The 21,939-nt window shown below is 40.3% G+C and overlaps 1 protein-coding gene across 1 annotated transcript in view; it reads right to left on the bottom strand.

Moving 5' to 3' along the window:
• Window positions 1-357: 357 nt before the first annotated feature.
• Window positions 358-21,939, bottom strand: part of tbc1d5 (TBC1 domain family, member 5) — a 377,143-nt gene continuing 355,561 nt past the window's right edge. Inside the window, exons 23-24 of the mRNA XM_052015950.1 lie at window positions 15,474-15,650; window positions 358-2,236 (exon numbers count right to left, since the gene is read on the bottom strand). Of these exons, the coding sequence (XP_051871910.1) occupies window positions 1,910-2,236; window positions 15,474-15,650 (504 nt within the window). The 3' untranslated portion in view covers window positions 358-1,909. The remainder of the gene's footprint in view (window positions 2,237-15,473; window positions 15,651-21,939) is intronic.

The following is a 21,939-nucleotide window of genomic DNA, read 5'->3' as shown; positions in this document are numbered from 1 at the left end:
TAGGATCCTGTGTGCAGATTGGTTCACCTATATAATGATTACACTGTGCTGTTGGGATGTCCTGAAGATGTAATAATGTGTCAAAGAGGTTTGTTCTTGGTTAAGTTGAATGAGGCTCAAAGCAGTGGATAGATGTGGCCATAGAATGCAAGAATAATCAATTTCCTAAAATGTTGCAAAATTTTGAGATATTAACTCACAGCCTATGAAATCTCTATGTGGGAAATTTGTGCCAGGAGAGTAAATAAATTTGGTAGAATTCCTATTGGGTCATAGTAAGTATTTTCTCCATTGTATGGTGTCTTATGCTTTTTGTATTTGAATACCACAGCCGATTTCCTAGACTTCTATTAGCTCTTTTAAACCAGCCCGGTGAAACAAGTCACAGAGTATGGTCTGTTGGTCATTTTATTAATTATTTTAGGCTTGTAATATTTAAGTTCATTAAGCAAGTTCAGTGCCATTAGAATCCTCATCGTGTTTCTGGACAAAATTATCTTCAGCAATTTGTGTAGTTCAAAATAAATTACAGGTTGTGCAAATGATTTTATCCTTTGTACAATACAGAGTCCTGTAAGTCTATTCTGTAAAAAAAATCTTTTATACTGACAATTGTGTTTAATAACATTGCTTTCTATGTAATAAATCAATACTTCAATAAGCACATAATTTGGATGTGGCACTTGGTACACAGTACATTCTAATTATTTTCTGGGTGGGTCTCTGAAGATTTGAGGTCTTGTATTAAAAGGTTAAATGAGATATTTCATAAAAACACAACAGTAAATGTTGGTACAATGCTTTCCAGTGATTTTTCTCAGTTACATATTACATATTCTTTGTAAACCACATCCAGAATTAAACATTGCAGCAATAACTTGTAGAAACAAATACCACCAATGGGAGCAAAATCTCTATTACAGCAATTACTTGGTAGAATGTAGGAGGCTCTTATAGTAGAAACAGTATCAAATATGCAGGCAGCTACTTTTTAGAACAACTATTCAGCAATATTGACTTGATTTTTATGAAGCTCCCAGTGCCTAGCTTTGCAAAATGCTCCAAGGCTAGAGTACATACATGAGACAGTATTTGAATAAAGATATCATTGCTATATTGTAAAATTGGAAGCACAATGTAAACACATTTCTGTGATTTTTTTTTGATGATGCAATCAAACAGCAATTAGCATAAAGGTTCTAAAGCCCCAGACTCTGAATCAAATTGGCAGATTAATAAAACAGCATTAGTGATCTCGTGTATAATAATTATCAGATGGATAGGAGGTATTGCATTTCCATTACAAAAGTAAGGATCCAAGGACTAAAAAGGTCCAGTGCTTCCACAATAGTTAGAAGGATTAGATACTTGTACTTCCTCCTGCATTTCAAAATGCCATCGCAAAGTTGTGGGAGATACCATTAATAATCAATAACTTCTTTATCCCTATATTTGTTATTAAAGTATCCATATAATTTCATTGTCTGAAATCAGTATATTTTGTTTAAATAATACAAGTCCTTTAGTCCTATGTCTGTCTGGGTGAGATTGGGGATGCAGTGCAGTGAAGCAAGCACAATCTCTAAGACAGATTTCTGCATTGATCTTGATCATCATAAGAAAACCCCACTTACAAGGCATACCAAATGCTTGGGAGAGAAGACCAAAGATACCTGATGAATGGTATAGCAGTGAGCTAGTCAAAGGATAAGGAATTACATTCGATGTCTATGACCCATCATTATTACATTCCAATATTCTTTATTAAACAGGGATATATATAAACCTTATACCACTTTCAAGCAGAGGGAGAGAAGTTTTACTTGTTAATCAATCCATAAGGAATTTCATTCGTGTGCAGATAAATGATTTTGTTTCAATGTGGAGAGCACACCTGACTGGAAACCTTTCAGATGTCCAGAGGGCTGACGATTGTGAAATCAGAATCCTTGCTGTTGCTGCTGTCATCATCAGGACTGGATTCTGAGTTACTGGATGGTAGGCCTAGAAATCCACCTGTCAGAGGATCAGAAAAAACTGAAGATTGCTGTGTTTCTTTTCCAGTTGCATGAGTGGCATCGGATGCTTGTAAGATTTGATGTTTCACTGATGTGGCTGCTGTTGCTTCTGATTTCTTGGATGAGTGCTCACGTATCAAGTCATCATCTTCATTCGAGACCAAGATGTAGTCATCTGAATTTCTACCATCTGAATTCAGAGAAGTCAGCGATGTGACCTAAAAATAAATATGGGACCAGTTACTGTGGATTGCCAGCACCTTTTTTCTCTGATGTTAAGGGCCAAAATCAAAGTATGTTCCTATTTTCAATCATGCTAAGTTTAAAAATAAAATTCATGGTTAAAATACTAAGCTGATCAACAGATGTATTTACATGAATTGCATTTCAAACTGCTCTTATCTTTTGTTTAAATACATTTAACAGTTACTTTTTTATGAACTAATTAGATGTAAATTTAACCTGAATTCTAACTGTCTAGATTTGAAGCCATTAAAACGTTTACCTCCATTTAAAATTTATTTTGTATATTTACCAAGCGTTTCATTCCAAACAAACCTTATGTTAAAAACCTGAGTCTTCCATTGTTTTTTTTGATACTCTTTTCAGTTATCTGTTTGACAGATGACCTTAGTTTACTTCTGTCAGCATAATTTTGCCATTATAAAACTTCTGCTGCTTAGTTTCATCTCACAATGAAAAACTTATTCCTGTTGCTAACATGGGAATCTTCTCTATCTTTCCATGATCTTGAAATCCTTCTTAAAATTGGGTACTTGCAATTGGACACCATTCTAACTACAGCCTAACCACCAGCTTACCAAGAATGAAACAATAAAGGAACAGTTGACCACGTACAAGTCCTTCTGTCTTTTCTCCCATCCAATGTTTATTTGCTTTCTGCTAATTTTAAAGATATGGAAACAAGGATCCTTAAGTTTAATTTCAGAGTAATGTACATTTCTTTTTCTTATTTTTCTCTCAAATTATTTCCTCTTACATTAATCAAACTAAATGTCCATCAGCAAGTTTTCATTTAATGTAACAGCATTCAAATAAAAGGAAGGAGTAACATTTTCTTTTTAATATGGAAATTAGAAGTGTTGCTTTTTAATAGTCTCATCAATTCATGACTTAATATTTGGCCAGGGGCAGTATCACTTTTGAAAATTATGGCAGAGCATTAAAAGGTCATTTGCCAACTATCATGTTCACTCTCTGGTGAACCATTTTACCAGTCCCAGCTACAATGTACTTTGTTGGCTTTTTGTTGAACATGTTATAAAATTCTATGAGAAATTTAGTAAAATACACTTCAGAAACACCAATTAAGAATACAGGCAGATTTCTTCTTGTAACATATACTGTAAAGTTTTTTTGTCTGCTGCAAAATTTGTACTCTTGTTGAACTTAAATCAATTAGCTGAAGGATTTCATTTCATAATGACAGTAACTTATGATGGGCCAAAACCAACTTCCAGGTGCCTGTGGTTCTGACCTACCCACAGTTCTTCACAGAGGTTCTGAAATAAACTGCTGGTACTGGATGACACCAGTTGCTGAGTGCTTTCCTCCACCACCACCTCCCCCCCCCATGGTGCCTGCCACTGCACAGGTGGATTCCCCCCAATCCACAATGGGCTATACCGGTTTCTGCTGATTTTGCGTCTCTCTGGCTGAAAAATCTGCTCACTGAGCCTGCGCCACATTCAACTTGCTGCAAGTACATCAATGGTAGGGAAATTATTGAAGAAGGTTCTTGGGGACAGGATTTGCATGCATTTGGAAAAGCATGGACTGATTAGGGAGAGTCACTGTGGCTTTGTGTGGGGGAGGTCCTGTCTCACAAATTTGATAAGAGTTTTCGAGGAAATGACTATGATGATTGATGAGGGCAGTGGATATTGTCCAAATGGGACTTTAATAAAGCATTTGACCAGATCCATCATAGTGAGCTGGTCCAGAAGATTGAGTCACCTGGGATCCACAGTGTGTTGGTAGATAGGATTCAAAATTGGCTTGGTCATAGAGGCAAAAGATGGTGGGAAAGGGGTATTTTTCTGACTGGAGGTCAGTGACCAATGGGGTTCTGCAAGGATCAGAGCTGGGTCCTCTTGTTTGTAATATATATTAATGATCTGGATGAAAATGTAGGTGGTCTGATTAGTTAGTTAGTCTGCAAATGCCATGGAAATTGGTGGAGTTGTGGATAGTGAGGAAGATTGTCAAAGGATTCAGCAGGATATAGATTAATTGGAAATTTGGGCAAAGGAAAGGCAGATGGAGTTTAATCCAGACAAGTGTGAGGTGTTACATTTTGAGAGGTTAGATGCAAGAGGAAAGTATACAGTAAATGGCAGGACCCTTAGCATTGATGCAGAGAGGGATCTTTGATGCAAGCTCTCTGAAAGGGGTAACACAAGTGGATAGGGTGGTCGGGGCGTGTTGGCAAGTCATGCAGCAGTTCTATAAAACTTTGGTTAGGCCACATTTGGAGTATTGTGTGCAGTTCTGGTCACTACAATATAGGGAAGGATGGAGGCTTTGGAGATGGTGCAGAGGCTTGGATTGGAGAGTATTAGCTATAAGGAGAGGTTGGACAAACTTGGATTGTTTTGTCTGGCACGTAAGAGCCTAAAGGGTGAACCGATAGAAGTATATAAAAATGAGAGGGGTAGATGGTCTTTCTTCCCCAAGGGTGGAAATGTCAAACACTAGAGGGTTTAGATTTAAGGTGAGAACAGAAAAGTTTAAAGGAGATATGCAAGACAAGTTTTTTTTTACACAGAGACTGATAGGTGCCGGCAATGCGCTGCCACGGGAGGAGGTGGAAGCAGATACGATAGCAATGTTTAAGAGGCATTTAGACAGGCACATGAACAGGCAGGGAATAGGGATATGGAAAGTGTGCAGGCAGATGGGATTAGTTTAGTTCAGCATCATAGCTGGCACAGACACGGTGGGCTGAAGACCCTGTTCCTCTGCTGTACTGTTCTATGTTTCTATGCTCCAAGTAGAGCAGCCTCACTGATAGCAATGACAAGAAACAGATTCAAAGAGAATGGCAACCGACCTTTGTATTTGATTTGCAAGTTTAAGACCACACTGGAAGAACTGGCATGGCCCAAGCAGAGGTAAGCTTGGGGGTTAATGGAAGATCAGACCATTTGGTTAGAATCATCATGCAGCATTTTAACCGTATCCAGCTCCAAAGTTTTTTACTAGAATGTCTCTATTCCACTGACTAGGAAAATAATCAATTTGTACCCTGAGGGAATATATTTTGTTGCTAATATAACTTATGTGCAGCAGTATAGTAATATTGATTTTAAATGAGAATTAACTTAATGTATTTGTTGCTAAAGGCAGATTTTTACTGTTTTCTGATGGTCATAGATGTACATTATCTATGGACTTGAGGTTAAATACCTGTTACAAAGTTATGATGTTTATGTTCATTAGAACGAAGGTTGTTGGTATTAGAACTGGACCTCTTTCCTGCTCCTCGGTCAGGAATGTTGGTACAAAGTAAGGGGGGCATTCGCCCAAAGCCACAAATGCACCTGCAAGATGTGGCATGGCATTTGCCATTTCCAACCACTCTGTGCCAAGTTTGCAGCATGCCTTAGCAAGTGTAATTTCACAAGTTTTCTCTTGGCAGAAACTCTGATGGAAAAAGCTAATTTGTCAACACTATCTTGGTAGCCTTCGATTTGTTTAATTTTTTACAATTAGACAAGGGTCCATTTTGTGCTAAAATGCTGCAATCAAGTATTCATAAGAAAGCCTCAACAAAGACCCATCTATATCCATAACTTATGCAGGATATTCACTACTCCAAGATGCATTTGTGTGTAGACATGAAAATCAGTGGACCTCCTTCTCACTCGTAGGAAGGAAGCAAGGTTACCCCGGTTGTATGACCTATACAGAATGGTCATCAATGATGAAATGCATTGTATTAAGTGGGCAACAACCTGCCTTTATGATTTACTTTTAGTTTTACTTTATTTCAGTTTTCTACATGGCCATCAGCCCGTTGAGTTGGTGCCAGCTCTCAGAGGAACCACAATGACCTACTTGTATCTTATTCTCTCAGAAGCCCAGTACCGCTGCCTTTGGTTCTCCCACCAGCCACCTACCTACCCCTAGGGGTTTCAGACCAGTTTCCCTATAACATTCTTCCCCATAAACTCCCCAGCTCATTAGGGATAATTTTACAGGAGTCAATTCTTCTATCCATTGCTTGAGGTCAGTTTTGTTCATAAGGAGCAGCAAGATGTTTAAACCGAAGAAGCACGGTGGTGCAGCTAGTAGAGCTGCTGCCGGGGTTCAATCCTCCCTCTGCTTCTGTCTAAATGGAGTTTGCACATTTTCATGCGACTGTGTGGCTTTCCTTCAGGCACTCAGGTTTCCTCCCATATTCAAAAAATGTGCAGGTTGTTGAGTGAATTGGTGATTATAAAATGCCCTTAGTTTGTAAGTGAATGGTAGAAACTAGGGTAGTGGATGGGAATGCGAGGAGAATAAAGAAGGCAATTAGTACATACGGGTGCTTTATTTTCAGCATGGACTCAGTGGGCTGAAGGGCTATGACTGTGACGTTCCGATAAAAAATCGTGATGTGGAAGCTGTGGGCTGTTGACAGTTTCAGGGTGAGCAGAAGATATGTTTGGAGGGCTGTTGGAACATGTAGTGGTTTCACCCAAGGCCAGGATAACAGCACCGAAGGAAGTGAGAGGGGCTATGAAGCCAAAAATGATTGCAGAGTTAAGAACATGGAAGGCAATGAAGGGAGCTGAAGATTAGAATGAGGATACCTTGATATCATGTAATGTATTGGCTGATGGAAGTCAGCTGAGGGCTAGTGGAGATGTAGGGTTTTTGGACAAAGTGCAGGATTGTGAATCATCCCCGATGCATTTAGATAATTGAAACTAGAGGTGAAATAACAGTGTGGTTTCAGTTCTGGAATGTGGTCAGCTGTATCAGATGCTGCAAGAGCACAACAGTTGGAATTGCAAGGAATATTGGTTGTGAGTTTTTTTTTCCAAAGGTTCCTTGAAAGGGTGGATAACGTAGCAGGATTCTCTAGAGTCAGTATGGGTGGAAGTTAGGAACAAGAAAGGAGCAGTTACTCTACTGGGAGTATTCTGTAGGCCCCCTGGTAGCAGCAAGGATACTGAGGAGCAGATCGGGAGGCAAATTTTGGAAAGGTGCAAAAATAACAGGGTTGTTATCATGGGAGACTTCAACTTCCCAAATATTGATTGGCACCTGCTTAGTACCAAAGGTTTAGATGGGGCAGAGTTTGTTAAGTGTGTCCAAGATGGATTCCTGTCACAGTATGTTGACAGGCCGACTAGAGGGAATGCCATTTTAGATCTCGTATTAGGTAATGAAATGGGTCAGGTGACAGACCTCTCAGTAAGTGAGCATTTGGGGGACAGTGACCACTGCTCCCTAACCTTTAGCATTGTCATGGACAGGGACAGGAGCAAAGAGGACAGGAAAATATTTAATTGGGGAAGGGAAAATTATGAGGCTATAAGGCTAGAACATGCGAGTGTAAATTGGGATGACATTTTTGAAGGGAAATGTACTATGGAGATGTGGTCATTGTTCAGAGATCTCTTGCAGGATGTTAGGGATAAATTTGTCCCGGTGAGGCAGAGAAAGAATGGCAGGGTGAAGAAACCATGGGTGACGAGAGGGGGAACATCTAGTTAGGAGGAAGAAGGCAGCATACATAAGGTTTAGGCAGCAAGGATCAGATAGGGCTCTTGAGGAATATAGAGTAGCAAGGAAGGAACTTAAGAAGGGGCTGAGGAGAGCAAGAAGGGGACATGAAAAGGCCTTGGCGAGTAAGGTTAAGGAAAATCCCAAGGCACTTTTCACTTATGTGAAGAGCAGAAGGATGACGGGAGTAAAGGTACGAACGATTAGGGATAAAGGTGGGAAGATGTGCCTGGATGCGGGTGAGGTCCTCAATGAATACTTCTCTTCAGTATTCACCAAGGAGAGGGGCCTTGATGACACTGAGGACAGTGTTGGTAAGGTTAATGTTCTAGAGCATGTTGATATCAAGAGAAAGCATGTGTTGGAGCTGTTAGAAAATATTAAGACAGATAAGTCCCCGGGGCCTGACGGAATATTCCCCAGGCTGCTCCGCGAGGCGAGAGAGGAGATTGCTGAACCTTTGTCTAGGATCTTTGAGTCCTTGTTGTTCACTGGAAATGGTACCAGAGAATTGGAGGGTGGCAAGTGTTGTCCCCTTATTCAAAAAAGGTAGCAGGGATAGTCAAGGGAATTATAGACCAGTGAGGCTTACGTCTGTGGTGGGCAAGCTGTTGGAAAGGATTCTTAGAGATAGGATCTATGGGCATTTAGAGAATCATGGTCTGATCAGGGACAGCCAGCATGGATTTGTGAAGGGCAGATCATGTCTCACAAGCCTGATAGTGTTCTTTGAGGAGGTGACCAGACAGATTGATGAGGGTAGTGCAGTAGATGTGGTCTACATGGATTTTCGTAAGGCATTTGACAAGGTTCCACATGGTAGGCTTCTTCAGAAGGTCAGAGGGCATGGGATCTAGGGAAGCTTGGCCGTGTGGATTCAGAATTGGCTTGCCTGTAGAAGGCAGAGGGTTGTGGTGGAGGGAGTGCATTCAGATTGGAGGGCTATGACTAGCAGTGTCCCACAAGCATCGGTTCTGGGACCTCTGCTTTTTGTGATTTTTATTAATGACCTGGATGTGGGGGTAGAGGGGTGGGTTGGTGAGTTTGTAGACGACACAAAGGTTGGTGGTGGTGTGGATAGTGTAGAGGATTGTCGAAGATTGCAGAGGGACATTGATGGGATGCAGAGCTGGGCTGAGAAGTGGCAGATGGAGTTCAATCTGGAGAAGTGTGAGGTGGTACACTTTGGAAGGACAAACTCCAAGGCAGAGGACAAAGTTAATGGCAGGATTCTGGGTAGTGTGGAGGAGCAGAGGGATCTGGGAGTCCATATCCATAGATCCCTGAAAGTTGCCTCATAGGTGGATAGGGTAATTAAGAAAGCTTATGGGATGTTAGCATTGATTAGTCGTGGGATCGAGTTTAAGAGCTGTGAGGTAATGACGCAGATCTAAAAAAAAAACTCTGGTTAGACTACACTTGGAGTACTGTGTCCAGTTCTGGTCGCCTCATTATAGGAAGGATGTGGAAGCGTTGGAAAGGGTGCAGAGGAGATTTACCAGGATGCTGCCTGGTTTAGAGAGCATGCATTATGAGGAGAGACTAAGGGAGCTAGGGCGTTACTCTTTGGAGAGAAGGAGGATGAGAGGAGACATGATAGATGTGTACAAAATATTAAGAGGAATAGATAGAGTGGACAGCCAGCGCCTCTTTGCCAGGGCACCAATGCTTAATACAAGAGGGTATAGCTTTAAAGTAATGGGTGGGAAGTTCAAGGGAGATATCAGAGGAAGGTTTTTTTAGCCAGAGAGTGGTTGGGGCATGGAATGCGCTGCCTGGGGCGGTGGTAGAGGCAGGTACATTAGTCAAATTCAAGATATTACTAGGTAAGCATATGGAGGAATTTAAAATAGAGGGATACGTGGGAGGAAGGGGTTAGATAGTCTTAGGCAAGGTTTAAAGGTCGGCACAACATTGTGGGCCAAAGGGCCTGTATTGTGCTGTACTGATCTATGAAACAGTGAGCATGGTGAAATTTAGGCTGCAGAGGTGTGAACAAGGATAGTTGAGGAAGTTGGTCATGAAGTAAGATGATAAAGTATCTGAGGAACTATGACTAACAGTCAATCACAGTCAACTTGGTGGTCAAGGTCCCAAGGTAGCTGGAGATGGCTCACATGGGAGGTTGTAGTTAATGGGAAATGCAAGTGACCAAGAGCAGCGAAGAGTCTACATGAACCATGCTGGATGGACTCTCTCAATTGTATAGTGTGGAAGAATTCATGAACTTTGCTTGGTTGGCTTTGGGTTCTTTAGTTTTTTTTGTTCAAGAAAAGGATGTGATCATCATATACTATCTGTTTCAAGCTCCTAATTGCAGGTGATATTGTGTGGCTGGTGAAGTGGTCAAGAGATGTGAAGTGAAAAACAGAAAATCTTGGAAGTACTCAGCATATCAGACAGCATCTCTGGAGACACAAATAGATAAAGTTTCAGGTCGATGACACTTTGTTTGATGAGGAATATTTAGAAAATAGACATGTTTTAAGTTGGAGAGAAGGTGAAGGGGTGGAAAGAGGGATATCTGTGATTGAGTGGAAACCAAAAGGTGGTGGCTGTGAGAGAGTGGTGAAGGTTTGTTAATGGAGTTGATCTGTCTTGATGACGAGTTAATAGAGGAGAGAGGTAAAAGTGCTAGAGCTGTGTTATACAGAACATGGCTCTGTTGCTGCCACAGCACCTGTCACCTGGTCTGCCAAGTGTTTCTAGGATTTTCTATTGTTTCAGTTTTTCAGCATCTACGCTTTTTAACTTTTAGTTTTAGAAGGGCAATTGTCCTATAATTTAAATCAAAATGGATTCTTTTTGTATTTTTATGTTAATTCTGATCTGTCTGTTCATTTGCAGTTGGTCACTTTCTGAATATTTCATTGCAGAATTATGACATTTAGCAATAATGACATCAATGATTTAAAAACTATTGTTTAAAGATTTAAAAAATGTTTCCTGTGTTACAGTTTTGATTGGAGAGGTCAAATTTCTAAACAGTCTTTCAGCATAGATGCAAAGACATCTTGACATCTTTATCTCCATATCGGGGAATAGCGACTGATATCCATAATAAGGTGAGTAACTTCCACAGTTATCTCAATTGCGTCTCCTCCCATCCTATTTCCATTTTCTGTTCTGAAGATGAGACTTTCCACATCGGTACATTTTAAAATGTCTTCCTTTTTTTCCTTCAACGTGGCTTTCCCTCTCCCACTGGTGACAGGGTTCTCAACATCGTCTCCTCTATTTCCCGCACTTCTGCTCTCATCCCCTTTCCTCACGGTACGAACATGGCTATGGCTCCCCTTGTCCTCTCCTTCCACCCTACCAGCCTCCATGTTAAATGGATCATTCTACATAATTTCCACCACCAGATACGTTTTCCCCTCCCCTCCCATTTCAGCATTCCAAAGAGACCATTCCCATAGCAACTCCCTGGTCCACACTTGCATCTCTTCCAACTAGTCCCTTTCTGATGGCACTTTCCCATGCAATAGCAGGAGATACAACATCTGTCCTTTTACCTCTAACCCTTTCACCAGCCAGGGACCCAAATGGTTCCTCCATGTGAGAAAGCTATTCACTTGTACTCTAACTTTGCTTACTGCATTTTGTGCTCATGATGCCATTTCCTCTACACTGCAGAAACCAAACACAGGTTGGATGACCATGACCACCTGATTGCTTATCACTTTAATTCTCTGTTATATTCCTACTCTGTCCTCTGTCTTTGGTCTCCTATGTTGCTCCAATGATGCCTAGAATGAGCTCAAGTAGCAGCACCTTCTGAGTAGGCACATTTCAAACTTCTGGACCTATTATGTTTAACAATTTAGGGCAACCTGCCCCCCCCACCCCTTTTTTATTTCCACAAATGTGGTTGTGCAATAACTTTTGCAGTTGAACCCCACTGGTACAGTTTTCCTGGTCAGTTGCTGCAAGTCATCTCCTGCCTCTATGGTTAACCCAGATCTCCTTGCTGAGCAATAAGTAACCCTATGCATCATCATCTTCACTATTAAAATATTAAGTGTTACATTATCTATTACACTTTACAAACATACTGTGCTTTTTCTACTTTTTTTTGACTTCCATTCTTACATAAATATGTTTACAGGGTTTGCATCAAGTTTCTGGAACGTATCCCACATGAAAATTAAGGGTTTGCTGTAGCTTTCTGTTTGAATTTTGCTCCAACTGCTGGCTTTTAAAGTAATTGTTACATTGACAGCTTTGGTCTTCACCTTCTCACAGACGTTCCATCTGTTCTCGCCACCTCCTGTCCACAAATTAAACACGCTCGAATTCTCACTTGTCCAGTCCAGTGAAGGGTCCTTGACCCAAAATGTCAGTTTAGTCCCCAGCCCCTCTTAGATATGCTGTTTGGCCTGGTGAGCACTTCCAGCATTCTGGTTTTTTGGATTTCTACCATCTGCAGTATTTTGCTCCAACTTTCACTACTGCTCTCTGCTCCCTATTCCAAACTTCTATTCGTGCTGCTATTGCTCCTTTTATTCAATGTGATGGCAAGCCTATTGTGTAACACATGAAATGCTCTTTTGCAAGTTCATATATGCCACATCAGTAGCACTTCTCTCATAAACCCTACTTCATCAGAAGATTTAACAAGTTAATTTACTCTCAACATGCTGGCTTTATCTAATGTCCACACTTGTCTAAATAACTACTAGCTAATTCCATCCCTGACTATTGCTTCCTTGACTTTTCCCCCCTATTGAAATTAAGTGGTCTGGTCTGTTCCTGATGGGTTTACGCTTATACCCTTTTTTAAACAAGGGTGTAACATACGTGATTTTCTATTTCTTGGGCACCAACCCTGGATTTGTAGATGTTTGGAAGATTACAGACTGGGCCTCAGCAATTTCTTCCCTTATTTCCCTCAGCAGTGTAGTGGTGCACCCCATCTGCACCAGTTGATTTATCTACTTTCTTATACTTCTTTTTCAACTTTTAGCTCATCCAGAATATCAAACACCTTCTCCTTTGCTGAAACTCCAGCAACATAATCTTTGATAAAGAATGATGCCAAGTGTGCACTTTATACCCCAGCCAAGCCTTAGTAAACTTCCTTTTTGTTTTCTGACAGCCTCTACTTTTTTTCCCTATAACCCATTTTCTGTTCACATGCTTAAAGAATGTTCTTGGAGTGCCTTTTTATGTTTACTGCCTGTCTTTTCTTGTGTTCTCTATTTGCTTATTTTCCTTTTTCATTTCCCCTCAGACCCTTCTGTAATCGGTCTGGTTCATCCTGTGTTAACAAGCTGGCAACTGTCATGCCTTTCTTTCCCTCTTCTATTTTACTCTCTTTGGTTATCGATGCAGCTCTGGCTTTAATTTCCCCACCTTTCTCCCTCATGGGAATGTATCAAGACCGTAGCTGAAACATCGCCACTTTAAAAGCCTCCCATTGTTCAATTATACTTTTGACTGCCAAGCTTTGATTCCACTTTGCTCAGAACAAATCAGTTCTCATTCCCACTGAAAATACCCTACTCCAACTGATTAAAATGTCATAGACAACATTGGAGTGGTCTATGTCATAGGGTTAAGGTGAGAGGCGAAAGATGTAAAAGGGACCAGAGGAGTAAGTTCTTCATGCGGAGGGTGGTGTGTATATGGAATGAGCTGCCAGAGGAAGTGGTTGAGGCAGATACAATAACATCTAAACAACACTTAGACAGGTACATGGATAGGAAATGTTTATGGGCTGAACGCGGTCAAATGGGACTAGCTTAGATGGGCATCTTGGTCGGCTTGGACCTGTTGGGCTGAAGGGCCAGTTTCTGTGCTGTATTACTCTATATCCTTGTCCACATCTAAACATTATGATTCTTCTAATAGAGCAGAATTCTGTTGTCTCATTTTTATTTATATAGTATTGTTTTTTCTATTCTTCCTATCAAAATGGTTAACATTATGTTTCCCAACAGTATACTCAATCTGCCAGTTTTTAGCCCACTTACGTAACCTATCTATATCTCCTTGCAGACCTTTTGCATCCTTCTCATAACAAGTTTTCACACCTATCTTTATAAATAATCAGCAAATTTGGCTCCAATCCACTAAATCTCTTCAACTATGTCATTAACATGGATTGTAAGTAATTAAGGCCCCAGCATCAATCAGTGTGCCACCCTTCTAGTTACAGTTTACCAGCCTGAAAACGACCCATTTATCTTGATTTCTCTCTTTTCTGTTAGTTAGGCATTCTCTATCTATGCCAATATATTACCACAACTGCCCTGAACATAGAGTCATACAGCATGGAAACAGGCCCTTTGGCCCATAGCCCTTGCAGCCTCTCCTATCCATGTACTTACCTAGATGTCTTTTAAATGTTGCTAATGTGCCCGCCTCAACCACTATTTCTGGCAGCTCATTCTAAATACACACCACCCTTTGTATGAAAAAGCTGCCCTTGCTGTCCCTTTTAAACATCTTGCCTCTGATCTTAAACCTATGCCCTCCCTGGGGAAAAAGACTATGTGCTTTCATCCTGTCTATGCCTCTCATGATCTTATACACCTCTATCAGGTCAACCCTCAATGTCCTACCTTCTAGGGAATAAAGTCCTGGTCTGTGCAACCTCTCCTTGTAACTCAGGCCCCCAGGTGCAGGCAACAGCCTGGTAAATCTTCTCTGCACTCTTTCTACATTAATAACATCTTACCACAACAGGGCAACCAATACTGTACACAATACTCCAAGTGTGGCCTCACCAATGTCTTGTATAACTGCAGCATAACTTCCCAGCTCCTATTCTCAGTGCCTTGACTGATGAAGGCCAGCATGCCAAACGTCTTCTTCACCACCCTATCTACCTGTGATACCACTTTTAGCGAACTATGCACTTGCACTCCTAGGTTCCTCTGTTCTATAACACACCCAAGGGTCCTACCATACCATTCACTGTATAAGTTTGATCTCCAAAAATGCAATACCTCACATTTATCTGGATTGAAAGCCATTTGCCAATGCTCAGCCCACATACTGTACCTAGTTGATCAAGGTCCCCCTGTAACTTTTCATAACCTTCTACACTAACCACAACACCTATTTTAATATCATCCGCAAACTTACTATTTACATCCAAACCATTTATATAAATTACAAACAAAGGTCCCAGTACTGATGAAACTCGATACTGCAGTGATTGTTAAGGGTTTCATGAAAGTCATGATCATGAATATGAAGTCATTGATCTTCAATAATTCAAATTAGTAGTGATTTCTTTGTCATGGATTGAATCATTTATTTATATGGCAGCTGATAAGATCTGACTTTGCAAATCCTGCAAGGCACCATTTTTAAAATTTTCATTATGATTAATGCCACTGACTGGCTTTTTTAATGAAAATCTAGATCACAAGATGTTTCATATACAAACAACAATCATGGTACCTTGTCAGAATCCAACATATTCAATTCATTTGTTACCCAAACAATATTGCAAAGCTATTAAAACATATTTTGCACTGAGAAATATTTCACTATACACATATTAAACCATAAATATTTAGGAATCCATTTCAAACTGCTTATAATGAAAATTAAAATAATCACTTCTCCCTGAAATAAGGTATATTCCTTACAGATGAAACACAGACTTGAATTTATCTTTTGACATTAATATGTGGCACCTTTCAGATTTGACCTTTTCATTAAAGTTGTTGCTGCCAAACATCTTTATTTGAATGCATTTACCTCTTCAGTTTTCACTGTTGCCTGCATCTCCCTGTCAGCTGGCGGTAGCTTTATGCTTTCACCCTCTGCTCGATTATTGGAACAGTAATGGTTATCTGCTATTGTAATCTCTTCATTTTCCTCTGCCTCCAGCTGGCTTTGGTTAAAACGCAGGGAACCTTTCAGAATGTCTTTAATCTGTTGTGTAGAAGAGATTGAAAACAATGAATAGTTGATTAGGATATTCACTGCTAAAATTTGTTCTAAATTAGAGTTCCTTTTGCAATAAGATAGAAGGACGAAAGCCTGTTAATGTCATTAGGGCTTAAACACTTCCTGAACAAAGTGGTAATTCCTTCACTGTTAGATGCCCCATGTTATTCCATATTTATGTAGTGCATGGAACAGGCCATAGGTAATCTTCCATGGGTAAATACCAGTGTAAGAATGCACAAATAATTAATGCTGTAAATCTTAGTTATACAGCTAATTAATGCTCCAGGAGAATCATTTTGAAGCAACTGTGGGTCACACATTGCTTTGTAATTCCTAAAACCTAATTCGAAATTACACTTAAACATAGTTATCATTCTAGATAATTTAGTGCTCATCTTAGGTCAGGAGATAGAGATTATCATCTTATCCTTATCAAATTTCTCTGGAAAAAATAAATGAGCAAGCAAATAAAAGGCTGAGTCTAAACATTGAGCAATGCTTTAAAAATATAAGCAGTTGTGAAAAGTTTAGTTTTTGTACACTATTCCCGTGAAAAGCCTCCCATTTTGGAGGCCAAATGGCCTTTTGATTTAGGGACTGATTTCCTTCTCTTCCTCTCGTTCATATCTCTCCAAAGTCAAAGACTGGAGTAGAGACCAATCACAAACCACTGCCTGGAAAAATGGCACATCAAACAGCTGACCAGCAGTGTAGATATTTAGATACGACACGGATAAGCTTGGTTAAATACATTGTTTCCAAAAGTAAAGGAATTATGCCAAAGACCCATCTTAAATGGATAGAGGTTAAAACAAATAGTATTTTAAAATACAGTACTGTAAGTGGGATACATATCCAGAAATAAAAACTATAAAAGAATCAAGTTGGAGTAGGAAGCACTACCTGAATAGTTAGCATCAATAATGAGCACAGTAGATTGATCATCCCTGTGCTATGAATTTTATAGGAATTACATGTTGGACATCTGAACAATGTGTTTTAACAGGCTGTCAGACAACCCTTTGACCAGCTGTATTCCTAAGTCTGAGTTTTTTTGGCACTTACTGACATGACTCAAGGAACAACCTGTGACATGATAATATTCAGAATATCAAAATTCATTGTCATTTATTAGGCCTGCTCATCCTGAAATTAATATGCTTTAGTAGATGAATTTGACACAAAGGTATGCCACTAATGTTCAACAGTAAATCAGTGTTATATTCTGGCATTTCAAACTATGGTGCCACACAGGAGCCTTGGTATAACATATGTACACCAAAAATGCATCAACTGAGGAAACCCAAGTTTAACTCTACTATCCTGTAAAAGGTTTAAATTAACATTTCGGGTCAATGATCTTCCATCAGGATTTCAAAAGTAAGAAAACAAGTGTGTTTTAAGTTGCAGTGAGGGGTAGAGAACAGAGGGAATGTTGATGGCCGTCTGCACTCAGCAGTAGCCATTCTCTTTGTTCTCTCTACAATAAGTTATCTCGGCACATCATCAGATGAAATGTGAAACGATAACAGATGCTCCCTGATCTGCTATTTCCAGCATCAGCAGATTTTACTTTTTGACCATCTGTTTAATTAGTTACTTCTATCAGATTATTATTGACTCACCAGTTAATGCCTTTTATCCAAAGCCAATGCATCTGTATGTAACTTGGACAGTAACCTTTGTAAATGCCATTTAACTTTACATCTGCTCCATGCCTGAAGACATTTGTTACTGGGTTTGCAACCACGTCCAGTGGCTAGTCTCTGCATTAGCCCAGTTATGTGTAAATGTGAATTCCTGCAGCTTCACTTATTCTGAATACACAATCTGCCACACAGAATATATCTCCTTTTAGTATAACCCTCCTCCTCAATTCTTCCTATGTTCATTTCCAAATCCTTAAAACTCATCGGCTAAGGAGATAACTTGTTGATTGCCCTGTTTACCTAGATATCAGCTGCCCCATTTCCCTTGCCTTTATCAGTTTATGTTTTTGCAAATTTGTGGGAAACTTTGTCCCACAACCTCCAGCTGAAGTAAAGTCTAATCTAATTCACAGTTGACATTGTTAATTGCTCTGCTATACAAAAATCCCTTTCACTACTTGATTCTCCAAAATTAGACTCTCTAAGAGTCATAGAGACATACAGCATGGAAACAAGCCCTTTACCCCAACTCAAATAATGTCCCAACTCCTATACTTGGTGTCCTGACTAATGAAGGCCAGTGTGGCAAATAGGCAGAGCAGTAGCAGGAAGGTAATGCAGGAGTCCCCTGCGGTCATCTCCCTCCAGAACAGATATACAGCTGTGGATACTGTTGGGGGAGATGGCTCATCGGGGCAAGGCAGCAGTGTAGTGTATCTAAGTTTGTCACTAAATTGAGCGGAAAAGCAAATTGTACAGAGGATGTGGAGAGTCTGCAGAGGGATATAGATAGGTTAAGTGAGTGGGTAAGGGTCTGGCAGATGGAGGACAATGTTGGTAAATGCGAGGTCATCCACTTTGGCAGGAAAAATAAAAGATCAGATTATTATTTAAATGGTGAAAGATTACAGCATGCTGTTGTGCAGAGGGACTTGGGAGTACTTCTGCATGAATTGCAAAAGGTTGGTGTGTAGGTGCAACAGGTTATGAAGAAGGCAAATGGAACGCTGGCCTTCATTGCTAGAGGGATTGAATTTAAGAGCAGGGAGGTTATGCTGCAACTGTACAGGGTACTGGTGAGGCTGCAGTCCTGGTCTCCTTACTTGAGGAAAGATATACTGGCTTTGGAGGTGGTGCAGAGGAGGTTCACCAGGTTGATTCCGGAGATGAGGAGAGATTGAGTTGCCTGGGACTATACTCTCTGGAATTCAGAAGAATGAGAGGGGATCTTATTGAAAAATACAAAATCATGAAAGGGATAGATAAGATAGAGGCAGGAAGGTTGTTTCCACTGGTAGGTGAGACCAGAACTAGGGAACATAACCTCAAGATTTCGGGGGAATAGATTTAGGACGGAGATGAGGAGAAACTGCTCTTCCCGGAGAGTAGTGAATCTGTGGAATTCTCTGCCCAGGGAAGCAGTGGAGGCTACCTCATTAAATATATTTGAGACACAGTCAGATTTTTTGCATAGTAGGGGGATTAAGGATTATGGGGAAGGCAGGTAGGTGGATCTGAGTCCATGGCCAGACCAGCCATGATCTTATTGAATGGCGGAGCAGGCTCAACGGGCCAGAATGCCTACTCCTTCTCCTATTTCTTATATTTTTATGTCTTCACCACCCTGTCTACCTGTGCCGCCACTTTCAGGGAACAATGCACTTGCACTCCTAAGGTCCCTCTGTCTATAGTGCTTCCTAGGGCCCTACCATTCACTGTGAAAGTCCCACCCTGGTCTGACTTCCCAAAATATAACACTTGGCACTCATTGGCATTGAACACCATTTGCCATTCCTCGGCCCACTTACCTAGCTGATCAAGATTCTTCTATAATTTTAGATAACCTTCTTCACTGTTTATAATACCACCTATTTTAGTGTCATTTGCAAACTTACTAACCATGCCTTGTATGTTCTCATCCAAATAGTTTATATAAATGACAAACAATAATGGGCCTAGCACCAGCCCCTGGGGAACACCACTTGTCACAGGCCTCCAGTCTGACAAACAACCTTCCACCATCACTCTCTGCTTCCTACTTCAAGCCAATTATGTATCCAATTAGCTAGCTCTCCCTAGATCCCATGTGGTCTAACTTTCCAGACTAGCCCTCCACGCGTGACCTTCTCAAAGGCTTTGCTAAAGTCTCTTCTTCATCCCTTAGCAATTGTATAACTTCTAATAATACTTTTCTTTTCGCAAGCTTATAAAAGCATAGTGGGTCAAATTGCAGTTGCCTGTAGTCAGTGATTCCACAAGGAACTGCTCCTCTCTGACTTATGTGCTTGCACATGGAGATGTGGAGGTGCATTGGGGCATCTGACCTCTTGCTCTTGTTACTGGTTGTGCCACTAATTCCAGTGTTGAGCTGAGTAGCCTGTCTAAGGAGAGCAGTTTGAAGGAAGGGTCCCTGACCTGAAACATTAATTGTTTTCTCTTTCCACAGATGCTGCTTGACTGGCACGTTCTTCCAGTATTTCTGCCCTTGCAACAGTAGATGGATATGCCATTTGCTGCAAGCTAGAATTTTTTAAAATAAAAATTGTACATTTTTGTTTACATTACGTTACCTAACTTAATGGCATGGACTGCAAACAGTTTTCCTCATCCTCCATGAGCCATTTTTTCCTTCTCACCTCTTACCTGACGTGCCAATGTTTCCAAACATTACAAGAAATCACTGCTGAAACTACCTATTGTATCATTAAAAAATTAAACCAGCTAAACTATAATATATGAAATACATTGCTTAAGCCAAATAAACTAAGTGGTTCTAATTTTTCAGTATTGCCCATGTAATATGATAATCAAAAATACAACAAATACTGAAAAAACTTAGCAGGTCAGGTGGCATCTGTGGAGAGAGAAAACCAGAGCAAGTATTTCCGGTCCTGTAGCCTTCATCAGTACTGTGGAATTGAAGTGCTGATGAAGGGTCCTGGACTTGAAATGTTAATTATTTCTTTTTCCACAGATGCTGCCTGACTTGCTGAGTTTTCCAGCATTTTCTTTTTTTATTCCATGTATTCCATATGATGGTATCGTCCTCCTTTATTAGTTTCTCATAGTTTGCCCATGCAATGAACTCACGCAACACATTGCAACTAATTTGGCATGATTGTCTTAAAAATATATGCCCTCGAACTTTGATCAAGCACTTCTTTGGTTAGTGTGTTTGCCTATGTGAAGTTGTCACTCTTGTGTAAGTCAATAATAATCTGATAGAAACAACTGACTTAAAAGTTGTGGTTGAAAAGTAAAAGCAGCAGATGCTGCAAAGACTCAGCAGATCAGACAGCATCTGCCGAGAAGTAGAACTATTGCTTAAGGATGATGACCTTTCATCAGGTAAAAACTATCCTGTCTGACCTGGAGCATATTTCCAGTATTTCTGTTTAAAGATAGACCCTGTTTCAAATTACATTCTAATAGTAATGGAATTGTTATTGGCAAAACAAAACCTCATCCATCGTGCCAAACAAGAATGACCTTGCTAAAGACTGCAGTACACTATTTTTAAAGCAGATTGTGAGTTATTTCATCTGTTGTGATTAATACCGTCTACCTGAACCTATTAGTGCTGTGATTATGAAACGTGTGCAATTATAAGCACAATGCTACAATTATCCACAAAATGCTGGATTATTTTCACTAATTATACAGAGATATCAAATTCAAAGAAGCACTGCGGTTGATTTTTTGCTGCCCTCTGTGATGGCCTAACAATTATTCAATTGTATTAAAAGCTGCTGTGTTGAAACACACAATTGTGGTTCAAGAAGGCAGGTCACTACTGCCTTCCAAAGGGCAGTGAATGTTGGTGTTACTGGTGAAGTCCACATGTCTATAAAATAAATCAAAATAAAAAAAATTACGTCCATCCTACAGAGATATGAAACTAGAAAAAGATCCACATTTGTACAGGGTGTTGGTGAGGCCGCAGCTGGAGTATTGTCTAGCCTTGGTACGACAACACTATCATCCCAGGAATTAACCTGGTGAAACTTCTTTGGACTGCCTTTAATGCTACAATATGCTTTTTAGATCCCCTTAATCCCTGGGTTGAGAGGGTTGTCCTATCAAGAAAGGCTAGACAGTTTGGGTTTGTATTCCTTTGAGTTTAGAATAATAAGGGGTGACCTTATTCCAGTGTACAAGATCTTAAGGGGGCTCGACAGGGTAGATGTTGAGATGTTTCCACTAGTGGGAGAGTCACGAACAAGGGGACAGAAGTAAAAAAGAAATAAGGGGCTGGTCATTTAAAATTAAGATGTGTAGAGATTGCCTCTCTCAGAGGGTAGTGAATTTCTGGATTTCTCTGACCCTGAGGCTGATGGAGGCCAAATCATTGGATATATTTAAGATGGAGATGGATAAATATTTCAAAGATTGAAAAATTGAGGGTTATGGGGATCTGGCACAGAAGAGGAGTTGCATTCATGTTATGCCGTCACAATCCCTATCTTCCATCTCAATACCACAGAAAGATTTTGCCTCTTGTGCAAATACACTTTCTCCTCTTTCAGCCTCAGTAAATGTCCAAACTCTGTGATGGAGTGAGACTGCACAGAATCTTCCTGACACTTGGTTGCCTGCAGTAATTTGTTCCCGTTCTGCATTGA

The sequence above is a fragment of the Pristis pectinata genome, chromosome 5 (assembly GCF_009764475.1).
Source record: "Pristis pectinata isolate sPriPec2 chromosome 5, sPriPec2.1.pri, whole genome shotgun sequence".
Classification (NCBI taxonomy): domain Eukaryota; kingdom Metazoa; phylum Chordata; class Chondrichthyes; order Rhinopristiformes; family Pristidae; genus Pristis; species Pristis pectinata.
The sequence above is the reverse complement of the archived record's forward strand: the minus strand, read 5'-3'. Positions and strand labels throughout refer to the sequence as shown.